Raw genomic sequence first — 16713 nt, 5'->3', positions numbered from 1 at the left:
GTGATTGACTATACCATGTTGACTTTAACGATCTTGGGGTATGGGAGTGTGTACTCAACCCTGTCTTTGAAGTGGCATTCATGAAAACGTGTGACTGACATACCCACCTGCACGCCTGTGTGTAGCTCTGAACCACTGTGGGATCTTGGAATGACTAAGTGTGTGTAACAACTTGAGGGAGCCTAGTGAGGGTATGACTGTCCTCATGTGCGATGAAGATCTGTGCACACACACTTCAAAGTTGACTGTGTGTGAGTTATCCATGAGAGTATAGGCAGCTGTGGTTGTGTGCAAGGCCCCTACAGCTCAGCGTATATAGTGAATAGTGTTATGTGTCCGTGTTCTCATTTGGGTGGTGTTGCTGAAAACGTGTGAGGCCACTGTCTGGATGTGGTTCCTCTGTGGCCAGTCACAAGGCAGTGAAACTGGTGAACTTTGGATTCTGATGTCTAGAATGAACATGACGATGGGGAGGGCAGCTGGCGCACATCCCGCTCCATGTCACTGTTCCCGGTGGCCTCTGGGCTAACCAGACACACACACTGGCACCTGGGAAACCTTATCTCTCCCCAGCCAAGGCTGCTTTTGATACTGTTGTGAGCTGAGGGCAGGGCTGAGAGCCTGTGATGGGCAAAGTCTGTGATGAGGTGAGAGATAGCAGGATAAGTGGTGGTTAGAGGGTTGTTTATATATTCACAGGGTTGAACTGTTCCATTAGTCTGTTTGTGGGGTTGTGCTGAGACCCAGAGGACACCATGATTGTAGGATGGTGGGTTGTGCCACTCTCTGCTAGGTGGGGTAAGACCCTGTGTTTCTGATGTTTTACTGTGTTGCTGTGCATCTCATGTACACCCTTCCCTGAAGTGTGTGGTTGTGTCCCAGGTTGTACAATCTCTCTGTGGATTGAATAATCTAGTAAAGATCAAAACCAAGGTCCTCCATAACCTGTCCCAGTCCCTTCACTGTGGTCCAGGGCTCCACACCGTTCCATACACGTACCATCTCATTCCTGCCTCGGGGCCTTTAAACTTGCTATTCCCTCTCCCTGGAATGCTCTTCCCCCAATGTCCTTATTCTCAAGACTTATTCTCTCTCCTTCAAGTCAGTCTTCTCAGTGAGGCCTTCATATCTTCTGTCAAAAGTTTAAAAATTAAAAAAAAAATCTTGCCATCTATTTAACAAATAATAAATACACGTAACATCTATAGACCATAATAATGAATACCCATGAACCACTACCCAATCTAAACTCTCAAACCTAATTTTGTTTCTCAATAAAGTAACATATGGCCCCGGCCGGTTTGGCTCAACGTTGGAATGTTGGCCTGCAGACTAGGGTCCCAGGTTCGGTTCCCGCTAGGGGCACATACCAAAAATAAATAAAATAAATAAATAAAGTAACATATGAACATCCATAATACTTTCAACAATAAAGATAAAATTTTAAAAAAGTAACCTAATTCTCCACATGCAAATCCTGCATTTGTGTTAGGTTGACCCTTGAACTGGATGCTTATACGTGTTTTTTTTTTTTTCCAATAAATACTGCATTTTTCATTCCTTATGGTTTTAGTTTCTTGTGTTGACTCTACCTCACAGGGCCAGCTGTGCCTCAGTCTTCTGAGTATATGTGTCTGTGGTCTACATTTCCACTAGTACATGTCATGTACCGCCACACTGGAAGCTGGTGGGCTCTTCTGGGTAAAGGGTACATTTTTGGTTGTACACAGATAATTGCATCATGTTTGGTGGGAATATGACTTTGTTCTTGTATTTAATTAGAGATTAACTATGGTTAATGAGACGTGTATGGGTGCCAATCTGACAAAGCCTAGATTATGAAGGTCAGTTTTACATGTCAACTTGGCTAGGCTACAGTCCCCGGTTATTCAGTCAAACATTAATCTAGATGATGCTGTGAAGGTATTTTGTAGATGCGATTAAAGTCCATAATCAGTTCACTTTAAGTAAAAGAGATTATCCTAGTTGATCTGGGGAGTCGGGTTGAGGAGCTGATTCAGTCAAATCAGTGGGCAGAGATGTGGCTTCCCTGAGGAAGAATTTCTGCCTGTGGACAGCAGCTTCAGCTAGTGACCCAGAGGTCTGCTGCCTTCCTGAGGGCCTATCCTGCTTGCCTCACCAGCCCCCATGCCCACGCCCACACAGTCGGCAATTTCTCAGGACTCCAGTGTAGAGTTGAGCTTTGGGTGAGTCATGGGTCTCCATGGTCCCGAGCTTTCTTTGCAGATGTGGGGTCCAGGACAAGAGGCCTCTGGGTGGTGACATGGGAATCAGGGCACAGAAGGTGTTGGGTGGGGCAGTCCCCCAACCAGGCTGAGTCACTTTAGCCTTCCACACTCCACCAGCTGGGCCTGGGCTGGCAGCTCCACCTTGCACTTGCCCAGGCCTGAAGGCCATGGCTGAGCTCACCAAAGCTTGCTCTCAGAGAAGTGGGGAGACTGGTGGTGCGCTCCCTCCTCAAAGCCCTGTCTGTCCCCAAGGCCTACATCCCGAAGGGGCCCAGGCCAGGCGCCTGGGTTCTTCCCCAGGACTGATGATTCACCCCTTCTGAGGCCCTTTCACTTCTCCTTTGGGGCTAAAAATATAGGGACCCAAGCATCCAGCTGGGCCAGGCTTCACCACGGATTGCACAACACCCCTAGTTTAAGTGCTGCTGACGCAGGCCCTGGTATGGGTGGGGGCCTGAGTTGCTCCCCAACCAGGCATGCTGAGGTCAGGACTTAGACCCCCTTACTTCCCCTTTCCTAGGCCAAGGACACTGGGGGCTGGGCTGACATGGGAGGTGCCTGGGTTCTCCGGACTTGGTTTTAGTTCCTGGAAATGAAGCTCCCTTCCTAGCCTTAGGATGTATCCCAGGAGTTCTGGCTCCCTGAATCTGGTCTTCTTCATATACACAGAGTCCCAGTGAGGAGTTGGGGGCAGAATACAGCAAAAGGGGACTGAGAGAGAGAGATGGTCAGAGACGGAGACACAGAACAAGAGAGAGAGACACATGGACAAAAATAGACTGAATGAGCCCAGCTGGTGTGGCTCAGTGGACTGAACGTTACCCATCCCATGGACTGAGAGGTCCCAGTTCGACTCCCAGAGAGGGCACATACCCAGGTTGCTGGCTGCAGGAGGCAGCTAATCAATGTATCTCTTTCACATCAATGTTTCTTTTTCTCCCTTCCTCTCTCTCCAAAAAATCAATAAAAACATATTGGGGGAAAAAAAAAAAAAGAGAGACTGAATGAGACAACAGACACATGCAGCAGACACACACAAAGGGACAGGTCTAGAAAAGGGAGCAGACACAGAGCTCTCACCCATAGTGGGTGAGAACCAGGTAAGGACACAGGGACCGCGGCCCAGTTAGGGCTTCACACCAGGGCAGATAGTGGAAATGCCCCAGGAGAGCTCTTCCACAGGCACAGGCCAAAGTCTACCCTCCACAGGGAGGAGAGCAGGCTGCCTGCAGAGTGGCTCTCCATCTCCTGCACACAGTCTCCCATTCCCCCCACTGCCCCCAGTGAGCTCCCTGCTGGCCTCTGCTGCCCCCTGCCGGCTGCCATCGAAGAGTTGGGGGTGGGGGGTGGGGAAGAAAACTCAGAGACAAAGCTGCTTTGAGGCCAATCTTCATTCCCTCCCTGTCCCTCTCCCACACAGCCTGCCCCACTCCCAGCCCTGCCAGCTCACAAGGCACCCCCAGGGCCCGTAGGTGGTGCAGAAGTCTTCCCCGTAACCTTGTTGGCACAGTCCAGCAGAGCGGTGTGAATGTCCTTGGCACAGGCAATCTGGGCTTTGATGACCGCAAGGTACTGAGGATAAGGCAGGCTGTCAGGCTGTACCGCATCTGGCTTGGTGGCTGTGGGCACCATTGTGGGAGAGTGCTTGGCACTGTCACAACTCTGTGACAGGCACTCATGTGCCAGGCGCTGTGGACAGGAAGGCAAAGTGCAGCATCAGCCTCACTCTGGGTACTCCCAACTGTGCCCAAGGGCCAGCCTGGGGTAGGTTGCATAGCTTTTGGACTCCCTTTATGTACTTATTCTACCCAAGTCTTCAATGCAGCAATTCCCACGACCCATCTCCTCTCATTCTCGTGCCCTCTCAGGGCTGTGTCATCCCCACACCTCTCTGCCCACCTCATACTGATGACAGTACGTGTCCCCCTGGCCTCCTCTGGAGTTTCAGAGCCCTCACTCTCATCACACAAACTGCTCCTTTTCCTGGGTCCCTAAGAAATGGCTCTATCATTCCAACTAGAGCCCTGGGCCTCATTCTGGAGGGTCCCCCTCCCAGAACCCATCAGTTCCATGGCCTGTACACAAATCCTCTGGGTCTCTCTACCATTTGCCCTTCCTCACTTCCTCAGAGCCCTGCCCTGGTGGAGCCTTGCCCATTGAATCCTGCCATGGCTGTCTCTCCGAACCCTCCACTCTTTGCCCTTTAATCCACCCCTCATTTGGCAGCCAGAGGCATATTGTTAAAAAAGAAATGGGTCCACGTTCTTCTCTGCTTGAAACCCTGGATGACTTCCCAGCACCCTCAGGGCTGTAGTCAAAATTCAACAATCTTGGAGCAACCTTCTCTTCCTTCCCTCAGGCCGGATTTTGCTTTCTTTTCTCCTAAATGCTAAGGATCCCCATGAGACTTTCAACCAGGGGGGCAGTGGGCTTTAGAGACCCGCCTTTTGCCTCTAACGTTCCTTCCTGAGTCTACACAGCCCAGTCTCGGCTTACTCCCACTGATGTGATCTTGCTTCTTTTATCTTGAGCCTCTCCTTTGTTTTCACTGTAATAAATCTTGCCACTAGCACTTAAAAAAACAAAAACAAAAAACCCTGGCCACTTTGGCTCAGCGGCTGGAGGCCAGCCCGTGGACCAGAGTGTCCTGGGTTCTGTTCCAACTAAGGGCACGTACCTTGGTTGCAGTTTGTCCCCGCCCTGGTTGAGGTTGCGTGGGTGGCGACCACTTGGTGTGTCTCTCTCACATCGATGTATCTCTCTCTCTCTTCCTCCCTCCGTCCCACTCTATCCGAAGATAAATGCAACAACAACAAAAAACAAAAAACCCCAAAAAACAAAAAACAACCAACAAGCCCCAATGCCAAACTGTATTTCATGACATCCCTAAAGGAAACTTAAAGCATAAGCTGTTCCTTTTTAGTTAGAATAACGTTCTACAATTACCAGGCTACTCAAACTCTGACTTTTCCTTCAAAACCCAGTTCAAAATAATGATGACAATGATGATACTACAAAAACAATTGCCATGGACCATATTAAGTGCTTTACATGCATGAACTTGCTGAGTCCTGAAAATCCATTTTCCAAGGGAGGAACCCATGGCTCAGAGGTAGAAGTTGCTGGTCCATTTGATTTCAGATGCTGTGCTTTTAGCCACTTGCTCATTTCTCTCTTGTTTTTGTTACTGCCTCACCTCTGATGTGCCTTCCCTGAGCCCCTCTCTCCCTAGCACCACCCCAGGCAGGATGATTCCTTTTCTGGACTTCCACAGGTGTCCGAGTTTCCCTCATTTTAATCCTGACCTCTCTAACAGTGCCCTCACCCCCGTCTGAGCCCTGCCTTCTGAGACCTAGGCTCTCCCATCACAGCTCTCAGCACTCTGAGCTGTAATTGTTTGGAGATATATGTCACCTCACTGAACTGGAAGCTCTGTGAGGGCAAAGATCAGGGCAACACTGTGTCCCCAACATCAGTTGAAGCACAGGTCTGGCCCTCAGGAGGTATGTGTGTTGACTGACTGACTGAGAATTCCTGAAGACCCAGGGACTGAGTCAGGGTTGTGGTCTCCCAGTGTCTAATAGGCCCCTTACCAGGCAGAGCTCCAGCTGGTCACAGAGTGCGTAGAACTCCTCCAGACATTTGTCAAAGCGCTGTATGGGTCCATCACTGCTCTTTCTTTTTTATTTTTTTTATTTTTTAATGTTTTTATTGAATTTTAGAGAGAGAGAAGAGGGAGATAGAAATATCGATGAAACAGAATCATCGATGGGCCGCCTCCTTCATGCCCCCCACTGGGGATGGAGCCCACAACCCAGGCATGTGCCCTGACCAGGAATCAAACTGGCAATCTCTTGGTACATGGGTTGACACTCAGTCATTGAGCCACACCAGCCAGGACCATCATTGCTCTTTCTATAGCCCAGGAGGAGATCGAGGAATGATTTCCAATCTCTGGAACATCAGTGTCTACCCAACCAAATATCCACCAGGAAACCAAGTAAAGACCCAGGAGCCCTGAGGCAGGGACTAGGGGATTGGAGTAGTAGAAGAGACAGAAAGGGCAAGGCTGGGAGCTAGGGAACCGGGCTTGAAAATAGGAGGAAAAGAGGGTGAGCGGGGCAGGGCTTGGGGAATGAATTTCTAAGAATGCGGTGGACATAGGAGGACATCTTGGGAAATGGGGCTACACTCACTGTCCGTTGTCAATGTTAGTGTTCTGAATCAAGTTCTGGGCTGCAACCTTCATCAAAGTCTAGTTAAAAGGAAAAAAAAAAAGGTGCGGGAGATGGAAAAACAAAAGGGGACTCTTTAGTAGTCTACACACTTCCTTAAGATCCAATCAATCTCAGGCCTCCTCTTCACTTGACAATTCTCCTCCTGTAACTTCTGCTTCCATTCATTCGATAGCAATAAACATTTGTATTTTCCCAGCGGTCCGCTCTCACCTGGGGTTCTCGTCAATGACCTCCCGACACACCTTAGAGTCCTCACTCACCCACCGATCACAATCAGGACTCTCTGCACATGCCATCATTTCTTCAGGATTTAACAAGCACAGCCCGGCTTCTCCTTTAAACTCCCTCCCACTCGAATTCCGGCCAACCCCAGGCTCAACATTCGCGCTGCTCCCACAAAGACCAAGTCTCACTCCTCTTTCCTGCCGAACGCTCCTTTTGCTCGTTCCCTGCCTAACCAGCCTCTTCGTCCGCCCTCTTTGAGTCAGCAAGCCAAACCCCGCTAGCTTCTAGAAGCTCCCGGCGAAATCACCTGAAGACTCTCCTTCAGCTGCGGGATGAGCATCTTATAGCGCTGCACAGGATCGAAGTCTTGTTGCTGTTGCTGCAAAAGCCCGCTCTGGGCAGACCCCACTAATTGTGTCGGTGGCTGAGGTTGCTGCTGGGTACCCGGGCCACCTGCCGAACCTGGACCAGACACACCAGCAGCGGAGGAAGCCGCTGAAACCTGCTGCTGGGACGTAGCCATCTTCCTCACTCACCGCGCCGGAAGTGCGTCACAAGTGCGTCTCTCTCCAGATTTCTTTTTAGCGTCTTCGTCTCTAGGTCCGGTTTACTAGTTAGCTCCGCTCAAACAATTCGGCCAATGGGAGGAAAGAAGGCACCGACGCTCTAACACTTCATTCTCAAATCCGATGTCCAGCTAAGATACCTATTCACCAATCACAAAAGGTTCTTCTCTCGCTCCGCCCCTTACCCAGCCTCTGGCCAATCCGTGTGTGAGTTTAACCCGAACTCTATTTCCCAGAAGACCTCGCGGCCTGAGGCGACTAGTCCAGTACCTCACTGTCCCGGCGGCAGTTGGATACGCAGCTGCGTAGGCGGCTGCGCGTTTACCTGAGTCTCCGCGGGAACTCATCATCAGCCTACCTCATCGCGACGCTAACCTCACGTACAGGGTCGCCAACCTGAGCGCTGCCTCGGATTAGGTGTCCGTCGAAGTCGACACGCCCCACCATTTCTCCCCGCGGGTCAGCAGGGGCCCAGTCCGAACGGCCCTCGCGTCGTCGCCATGGCGCCCACCATCCAGACCCAGGCCCAGCGGGAAGATGGCCACAGGTAGACGCTTCACCGCTTGGCTGTATCGTCTATCCAGGTTTTTGGCGAGGCGGGGGTGGGGCTCCGGTGTCTAAATAGATGAACGTCACTAGCCCCCAGGTCTGCCCGTGACGTCACGGAGCACTCAGAAGAGAGGGGTTTCTTCAGGGATAGGGTGTCCTCCCCGCCATGGAGTTCGAGAATTAAGCTCTTCGTGATTTATTCAAAAGGGATTGCGATTTTATGCCTTCAGTCAAGGGTCTAGAGATCCCTTTTCCAAACGCAAATGAGGACGTGGTTATTTTTATTAAATACTTGAAGACACCCCCTTGAAAAGGGATTGAGCACTTACTTGCCTTCATTCATTTAAGTATTTAGGAACACTTTATAAGAAATTGAATAATGGGTTCCCTCCATTAAAGCACTTGGAGCACCCATACTGAAAGGATTAGCGTTTGTACCCACTCCTTACCTTTTAAAAACATGGAAAAGCCCCCTCCACTCTCCTGTCAATCTCATCTTCTCCATCTTTCTACCAACGTCTCTCTCTCTCTCTTCTACCCACCAGGCCCAATTCCCACCGGACTTTGCCTGAGAGGTGAGCCCCATTATGTTTTCCTAAGGGGTGTGGGCATTTGGGGGCTGGAAGCGGAAGTGGGCAACGGGCTGGATTCTACCCCTCTTTCCCCATATATCAGCAGTTTTTATTTATTCCCAAACCCCTACCATCCTCCCCTTTCGCAACCATTAGCTTGTTCTCCATGTCTGTGGGTTTGTTTCTGTTTTGTTTCATTTATTCATTTGTTGCTTTTTTTGGTTTCCACATATAAGTGGAATCATGAGATATTTGTTTTTCTATTTCATTTAGCATGATATTCTCTCTAGGTTCACCTGTTTTCTCAAATGACAAAATCTTTTTATTGCTGAATAATATTCCATTACACACACACACACCCGAGATATTTTTTATCCACTTATCTACTGATGGACATACAGGTTACTTCTGTATCTCGGCTATTACTAGAAATACTGCGATGAACATAGGGGTGCAAATATCTTTTCCAGTTAGGGTTTTGGTTTTTGGTTTACTTTGGATACTCAGAAGATAAATTGCTGGGTTGTATGGCAGCACTATTTTTTAGTTTTTTGAGGAATATCTGTAGTTTTCCATAGTGGCTGCACTAATTTACAATCCCATGCAAATAGAAACAAAAAGAAAGCTGGAGCCCTGGCTGGGTAGTTCAGTGGGTTAGAGCGTCATTTGGATACAGTCTCCAGTCAGGACACACATACAAGAATCAACCAATATAAAGTGGAACTACAGATCGATGTTTCAAATCTTTTTTCCACCCTTTCACTTTCAGCCGGTATATGTCTCAATTTGAAGTGAGTCTCTTGTAAGCAACATGTAGATGGGTCATGTTTTTTTTTTTTTCTTTTGCTGCTGCCTCCACTGCCCTTGGCGGGTCATGTTTTTTTTTTAAATCCATACAGTCATCCTATGTCTTTTTGCTTTTTTTGCTCCTTACCCAGGGCATTTTCCCATTTAGTTTTAGAGTAGAAGGGAGCAAGGGATGGGGGGAGACAGAAGATGGGAGGGAGGGAGAGAAAGATCGCCTTGGCCAGTTTTGCTAAGTGGTTAGAGCATCGGCCTGCAGACCAGAGTCCTGGGTTCAATTCTGGCCAAGGGCACATACCTCGGTTGCGGTTCATCCCCGACCCAGTTGGGGTCGTGCAAGTGGCAGCTAATTGATGTATCTCTCTCACATCACTGTTTCTCTCTCCCTCCCTCCACTCTGTCTGAAGATAAAATGTAAGAATGTCCTTGGGTGAGGACTAAAAAAAGAGAGAGATAGAAAGATCAATGTGAGAGAGACACTGACTGGTTGCCTCATGCCCTGACAAGGGCAGGGGAAAGAACCTGCAACCCAGGTTCTTTTTTGTTGTTGTTGTTGTTGTTCAGATAGAATGGGAGGGAGAGAGGAAGAGAGAGAGAGAGAGAGAGAGAGAGAGAGAGAGAGAGAGAGAGAGAGAAACATCGACATGAAAGGGACACATCCAGTGGTTGCCACCTGTACAACCCAACCATCACCCAACCAGGGCTGGGGACAAACTGCAACTGAGGTATATGCCCTTAGTGGGAACCGAACCCAGGTCTCTCTGGACCACAGGCCAACGCTCTAACTGCGGAGCCAAACTTTTTTTTTAATCCTCACCCGAGGACATTTTTCCATTTTTTTGTTCAGATAGAATAGGAAGAGAGAGAAACATCGACATGAAAGGGACTCATCAAATGCTGCCACCTGCACTACCAACCAGGGCCAGGGACAAACCGCACCGAGGTACATGCCCTTAGCGGGAACTGAACCCGGGTCTCTCGGGACCGCAGGCCGATGCTCCAACCACTGAGCCAAACTGGCCAGGGCTCTCATCGATGTTTTTATCTCTCTCCCTTCTCCTCTCTCTAAAATCAATAAAGAAAAAATAAATAAAAAGAATCGACTCCAATACCACCAATGTGCCTCCAGCCTTCTACAGGGCATCACCCTTGGCACCTCTGGCCAGGGCACAACCCAGGTTCTTTACAGGGAATTGAACTCTCAACTCTGGTGAGTGGGCTGATGCTCTAACCATTGACCCATACTGGCCAGGGCCACTTTTTTTATATATATATATATATTTTTTTTTGGTACGTGCCCTTAGCGGGAACCAAACCCGAGACTCTTTGGTCCGCAGGCCAACGCTCCAACCGCTGAGCCAAACTGGCCAGGGCAGGGCCACTTTCTTTTTTTTGGAGCATTTAATCCATTTACATTTTTAAAAATTTTTTTATTGATTTTAGAGAGAGAGGGAGGGAGGGAGAGTTAGAAACATTGATGAGCGAGAACACTGATTGGCTGCCTCTTGCATGTCCCCCCACTAGGGATTGGGCCCACAACCTCGGCATGTGCCCTGATGGGGAATTGAACCAGCCACCTCTTGTATATGGTTGATGCTCAACCACTGAGCCACACCAGCTGGGCTAATCCATTTACATTTAAAGTAATCATTGATAAATATGCACTTATTACCATTGTGTTGTTTTTTTTGGTCGTTTTTATAGTTCTGTTCCTTTCTTCTCTTGTGGTTTGCTGGTTTTCTTTAGTATTTTGTTGAGTTCCTTTCTCTTTATTCTTTGTATATCTTTTGTAGGTTTTTGGTTTGTGGTTACCACGAGGTTTATGGGTATCATTAGCAGTCTATTTTAAGCTAATAGGCATTTAAATTCAAATATATTCTATAAGAACATTTTAACTTTCCCTCCACATTTTATGTTACTGATGTTATGTTTTAGGTCTTTAAAAAAAATTTTTTTTTCTTTATTGATTTTAGAAAGAGGGAGAGAGAGGAACATCAATGAGAGAGAATGTCGATTGGCTGCCTCCTACATGCCCCCCCACTGGGGATTTGGCCCACAACCTGGGCATGTGCCCTGACCAGGAATCGAACTGGCGACCTCTTGGAGCTCAACCACTGAGCCACACTGGCCGACATGTTTTAGGTCTTTTTGTGTTATATGCCTCTTCCTTACTTATTGTAGTTTGAGTTTGATACTTTCGCCCTCCATAGTAGCTTTTTAAATGAGCCATTCTGTTTCTAGATCTGGAGTGGTCTGCCGAGTCAAGTACTGCAATAGCCTCCCTGACATCCCCTTTGACCCCAAGTTCATTACCTACCCCTTCGACCAAAACAGGTGAGACTAAGATTGGGAATGGGAAACAACTCAAGAGTATGAGCTCCTTGCAGGCAAGGACTGCTTCTCTTGTTGACTGCTCTATCTTCAGGGAGTAGTACCCTGCACATACTGTAGTAGTAGATGCCTGATAAATATTTGTTAGTACAAGCAGTGTCCAAGTCTCTTTCCATTGCAGAGCCAGCCTTTGGACTCCAACATGGGGGACACTCCACTGAGTTCCTCCCTGTCAAATTTTAGTCTCTGTGAAGCAGGGATTTGAGGAGTAAAGCTGGAATAATAATGGGCATGTTTCCCTACCCAGGTTTGTTCAGTATAAAGCGACTTCCTTGGAGAAACAGCACAAACATGATCTCCTGACTGAGCCAGACCTGGGGGTCACCATTGACCTCATCAACCCTGACACCTACCGCATTGACCCCAATGGTATGTAGGGAAGCAGGGAAGGCCTGCTTTAAGGTTAGCAAAGGCCAGGCCTGGGCCTCCATGGTCTCTTGCTCCCTTGCCTCTCCTCTAGTACTCTTAGATCCAGCTGATGAGAAGCTTCTGGAAGAGGAGATTCAGGCCCCCACTAGTTCCAAGAGGTGAGGGCATGCTGAGTGGGGACTGGGGACTGGCTCCAATGTAAGGTAGGTGGGTGGTGGAGTCCTGAAGTGCCTGATCCTCCACCTTAGGTCTCAGCAGCATGCGAAGGTGGTGCCGTGGATGCGGAAGACAGAGTACATCTCCACTGAGTTCAACCGTTATGGCATCTCCAATGAGAAGCCTGAGGTCAAGTAAGTTGTAGTAGGTAGGAATGGAAGGTGGAAATTTCAGTGTGTCCAGTGGCCCGGCTCCTAAAGGCCTTTCTTTTCTTCAACCTTAGGATTGGGGTTTCTGTGAAACAGCAGTTCACTGAGGAAGAAATTTACAAAGACAGGGATAGCCAGATTACAGCCATTGAGAAGACTTTTGAAGATGCCCAGAAGTTGGTAATTGAGGGACTAAGACCTGGGAGGAGGCAGAAAAAGGGGTGACTCCAGAGCTCTTCATCCTCCTTTGCATGTTTTTGCCCCTTCCAGATCTCCCAGCATTACAGCAAACCTCGAGTGACACCGGTGGAGGTCATGCCTGTCTTCCCAGACTTTAAGGTCAGATCTGAGATAGGAGGCAGAGAGGGATAGCCTGCCATCTCTGCCTATTTCACTTTTAACTCTTGTGCCCTCCATCCCCCAGATGTGGATTAATCCATGTGCTCAGGTAATCTTTGACTCAGACCCAGCTCCCAAGGACACAAGTGGTGCAGCTGCATTGGAGATGATGTCTCAGGCCATGATCAGGTACGTGGCCCTGCTACCAACCTTGGCCTATTCCTCATTGCCCATTGTCCTCATTTATCACTGCTCATCTTCTCCCAACCAGGGGCATGATGGATGAGGAAGGGAACCAGTTTGTGGCCTACTTCCTGCCTGTAGAAGAGACCCTGAAGAAACGAAAGCGGGACCAGGAGGAGGAAATGGACTATGCACCGGATGATGTGTGCGTAGCTTGGGGTTAGGTTTGGGGGATTGAGAAGCGTCTCCCTTTCTCCCTCATAGGGAAGAAATGGGGCTAACCTTGTCCTGCTCATCCTTAGGTATGATTACAAGATTGCTCGGGAATACAACTGGAATGTAAAGAACAAGGCTAGTAAGGGTTATGAGGAAAACTACTTCTTCATCTTCCGAGAGGGTGATGGAGTTTACTACAATGAGCTGGAGACCAGGTACTCATACATTCCTACCTCAGATTAGCCTGGGCCTGTGCTTCAGGGGTATGCCACCTTGGAGGTCACTTGTACCTAAGGATTTGTCACATGCATTTGTAAGCAAGAGCAGCAGAAGCCTGCTTGTGTATGTAGGCTAGACCTGTCTCTATTATAAGAACCCACAGAGAAAATATGTAACACTGAAGATATTTAGATCTTTTGTGTAAGGTAGACAGTGTCTAGTTTCCCGATATTAAGAGACTTCATGTGAAGGTAAACATATCCAAACTATGGGATTATACATAAAATTAGCTTATTTTAAATGAAACTCCAGATACCCAAGTTAAAAAATGTGACCCCCACTCCCCCTTCCCTGGCTGGTTTGGCTCAGTGGTTGAAGCATCGGCCTGCAGACCAGAGAGTCCCGGGTTCAGTTCCCACTAGGGGCACATACCAAAAAAAAAAGTGACCCTCAAAACTGTTCCCTGATGGCTAAACAGTTACTTTTGGCTCCGGCCTTTGGTGTAAGGGTTGGAGGGGAAAAAAAGTGTAACTTTGAATTTCCTTTCTTTTTAATCCTCACCCAAGGATACTTTTCCATTTATCTTCAGAAAGAGCAGGAGGGAGGGAGGGTGAGAGAGACATCAATTGGCTGCCACTGGCATGACCCCAGCTGGGACTGGGGATGAACCGGGACTCTCTGGTCCGTGAACAAATGCTCTAACTGCTGAGCCAAACCGGCCAGAGCTTGAATTTCTTTTTCAAGCAGAGATTATAAATTCTGATCCCATAATCCACGCAGGAAATGTGAAAGAAGGCAGTCAGCTGGTGGGTGACCTAGAGCTCTTGGCAACCTCCAAGGAGTACCACAACCCAGCCCAACAAAGGACTCCAACCCATTGCTGAATACTATAGGAGGCAAAAAGGCCCAGTGGGACCATAGATTCATATTTTCCCAAAACCAGAGATCTAAATTCTGCTTTTTTGTGTTGGTAACTAATTCATGTTAAAATCTATACACACACTTTATTAATAAAGTGCAGGGCAACCGAACTGGTATCTTGAGAGCTATCATCTTTCCCCTCCCCTGCCCTAAACTGGAGTTTAGTCTCCCTTATTCAGTCTGTATTTATTCAGGCCTGTTCTGGGCTAAGCAATGGTGAGGAACTTAAGAACCAAGTTGAACCACACCCCCACTGGGGGTTTTTAATTGCATCTTCCACACCCCTCCCCCAACTCGCCCACTGCAGGGTTCGCCTGAGCAAGCGCAGGGCCAAGGCTGGGGTTCAGTCGGGTACCAATGCATTGCTTGTGGTCAAACACCGGGACATGAATGAGAAGGAATTAGAAGCTCAGGTAATAAACACCACTGATTCAGGGCACCCACAGGGAGTGTGGTGGTGGGTGAAGAGGGAAACAGAAGCCTGATAGAATACCTTCTCTTCCCATCAACTCTGCTGCTTCCCAGGAGGCACGGAAGGCCCAGCTGGAGAACCACGAACCCGAAGAGGAAGAGGAAGAGGAAATGGAGACAGAAGAGAAAGAAGCAGGGGGCTCAGGTAAAGCTGCAGAGGCCAAACCCTGGAACCCCTAGGAGGGTGGGAAACTGGGTCTCACTTCTTTCTGTTCCTTCACAGATGAGGAGCGAGAGAAGGGCAGCAGCAGTGAGAAAGAGGGCAGCGAGGATGAGCGCTCAGGCAGTGAAAGTGAACGGGAAGAGGGTGACAGGGATGAGGCGAGTGACAAGAGTGGAAGCGGCGAGGACGAGAGCAGTGAGGATGAGGCCCGAGCTGCTCGGGACAAAGAAGAGATCTTTGGCAGTGATGCAGATTCAGAGGATGCTGACTCTGATGACGAGGACAGAGGACGGGCCCATGGCAGTGACAATGATTCAGAGAGTGGCAGCGATGGGGGTGGCCAGCGGAGCCCCAGCCCCAGCCCCAGCCGCAGCGCCAGCCCCTTCCCCAGTGGCAGTGAGCACTCAGCCCAGGAAGATGGCAGTGAAGCTGCAGCGTCTGATTCCAGTGATGCGGACAGTGACAGTGACTGAGTCCTTTCAGGGCCGGCGCAGATGTTTTTATGTGCAGGAAGGTACTTTTCCATGGCCTCTTTACAAACTTTTCCTGTTAATAAAGCCAGCTTTTCTCTTTCCCTTCTCAGGCCTAATGGTTTCATTCTGCCTACATCTCCACCCTCCCACCCCATCCCTTCCTCCACCCATACCCCAGGTGCTCAGTGGCCCCAGCTTAACAGCATAGAAGCAAAGGCCACAAAGGCAGGACCATTAGGTTTTCAATTAAATGTAGCATAACAAAGGTCAGAATCATTTTTTGTTTGTTTTTTTGTTTTTTCTTTCCAAAATAAGCCCAGACCATTAAACAAGTGAAACTCCAACAAATAAATCTCCAACAGCGAGAAAAACTGTACAGTTACTCAAAGCTGATTCTGCCAATGGGGCTGGGGATAGAAGGGAGGGTGAAATCATGGCGGAGGGACTGGAGCTGGAGAGGGTCAGGGTCCTGCCCATCAGAGTGGGGCCGCCTGCGTCCTGCACACTCTGGTCAGGTGTGTGTGGGGGGCAGCTCTTGCCTCCCATTGTGTGTGTGTGTGTGTGTGTGTGTGTGTGTGTCCCTCACCACCTCCCAGTGCCAGGCAGAGCCAGCTCACCCTGATGGATATTGAACAACATGGGTCTGGCTGGGAGGAGGTGAGGGTCCTGTAAGAGGGACACCCTGCTGATTCCAAACGAGGTGGCCCCTGTCCATCCCACTTCCCCGGGCTAGTGGGAGGGGAACTGGAGAAGCCCTGGGAGTTTGAGGGGAATGAGCAAAGGCACAGAAACATGGAGGGGCCGGGGTGGGGGACTTGCATAGGTTGATGAGTGTGCAAGAGGTACATAAATAAACCTGACACCCCACCCAGCCCGGCACTGGGAGAGGAGGTGGGGACCTGGAGCAGGTCCCCCAGGGCTACACCACCCCCTGGTTTTCTCTTCCTCCCTGGGCTCAGAGCTGAGAGAGGTCCAGACCAGGAGGGCAGAGGCAAAAAGATCAGGGGAATGGGGTGAGTGCTGGGAGGGCGGTGGCTTTGAAATTTTTTTTTTGGTTTTTTGTTTTTTCCCAACATTTTGTATCTTTAATAACATACACAATGGTTACCAGCCATATTCATAACAAAAGTTATTCATAAAATGTATCTAAAAATAACATTTTTTTCCCTTTTCGATGTGAAAAGCTTGAGAATGTCCCAGTGTGTGTGTGGGGGAGGGGGTTGGGATAGGGGACCCTGGCTTCCCCACAACCTGAACCCCCAAATCCCCTCCCTCCACCTGGGCCCCAGCACAACCCCGCAGTAGGAACAGGGACCAGAGGGTCTGTATGACTCTGGGGCTGGACGAATCTCTGGGTTATGATAGTGTTCCACTTAATGAGGTCATGACAATGGGGATTG

General features: G+C 49.0%; 2 protein-coding genes across 2 annotated transcripts; one reads left to right on the top strand and one right to left on the bottom strand.

Moving 5' to 3' along the window:
- Window positions 1-3527: 3527 nt before the first annotated feature.
- Window positions 3528-7336, bottom strand: MED29 (mediator complex subunit 29). The gene is made up of 4 exons (XM_036276022.1): window positions 7020-7336; window positions 6446-6504; window positions 5843-5927; window positions 3528-3938 (listed from the first exon to the last, which is right to left on the bottom strand). Exons 1-4 carry the CDS (start codon window positions 7233-7235, stop codon window positions 3696-3698), a joined length of 603 nt encoding a protein of 200 aa, XP_036131915.1. The 5' UTR covers window positions 7236-7336; the 3' UTR covers window positions 3528-3695.
- Window positions 7337-7553: 217 nt separating this feature from the next.
- On the top strand, window positions 7554-15407 carry PAF1 (PAF1 homolog, Paf1/RNA polymerase II complex component). Its single transcript, XM_036274406.1, has 14 exons — window positions 7554-7825; window positions 8373-8402; window positions 11445-11537; window positions 11842-11963; window positions 12055-12121; window positions 12212-12313; window positions 12403-12508; window positions 12599-12667; window positions 12753-12856; window positions 12939-13055; window positions 13153-13281; window positions 14514-14619; window positions 14732-14822; window positions 14901-15407. The coding sequence occupies exons 1-14, from the start codon at window positions 7779-7781 to the stop codon at window positions 15311-15313; spliced, it is 1596 nt and encodes a 531-aa protein (XP_036130299.1). The 5' UTR covers window positions 7554-7778; the 3' UTR covers window positions 15314-15407.
- The last annotated feature ends 1306 nt before the right edge of the window (window positions 15408-16713 follow it).

The sequence above is a fragment of the Molossus molossus genome, unplaced genomic scaffold (genome assembly GCF_014108415.1).
Source record: "Molossus molossus isolate mMolMol1 unplaced genomic scaffold, mMolMol1.p scaffold_m16_p_21, whole genome shotgun sequence".
Classification (NCBI taxonomy): Eukaryota; Metazoa; Chordata; class Mammalia; order Chiroptera; family Molossidae; genus Molossus; species Molossus molossus.
Note: the sequence above shows the minus strand (reverse complement) of the source record. Positions and strands in the feature narration are given on the sequence as shown.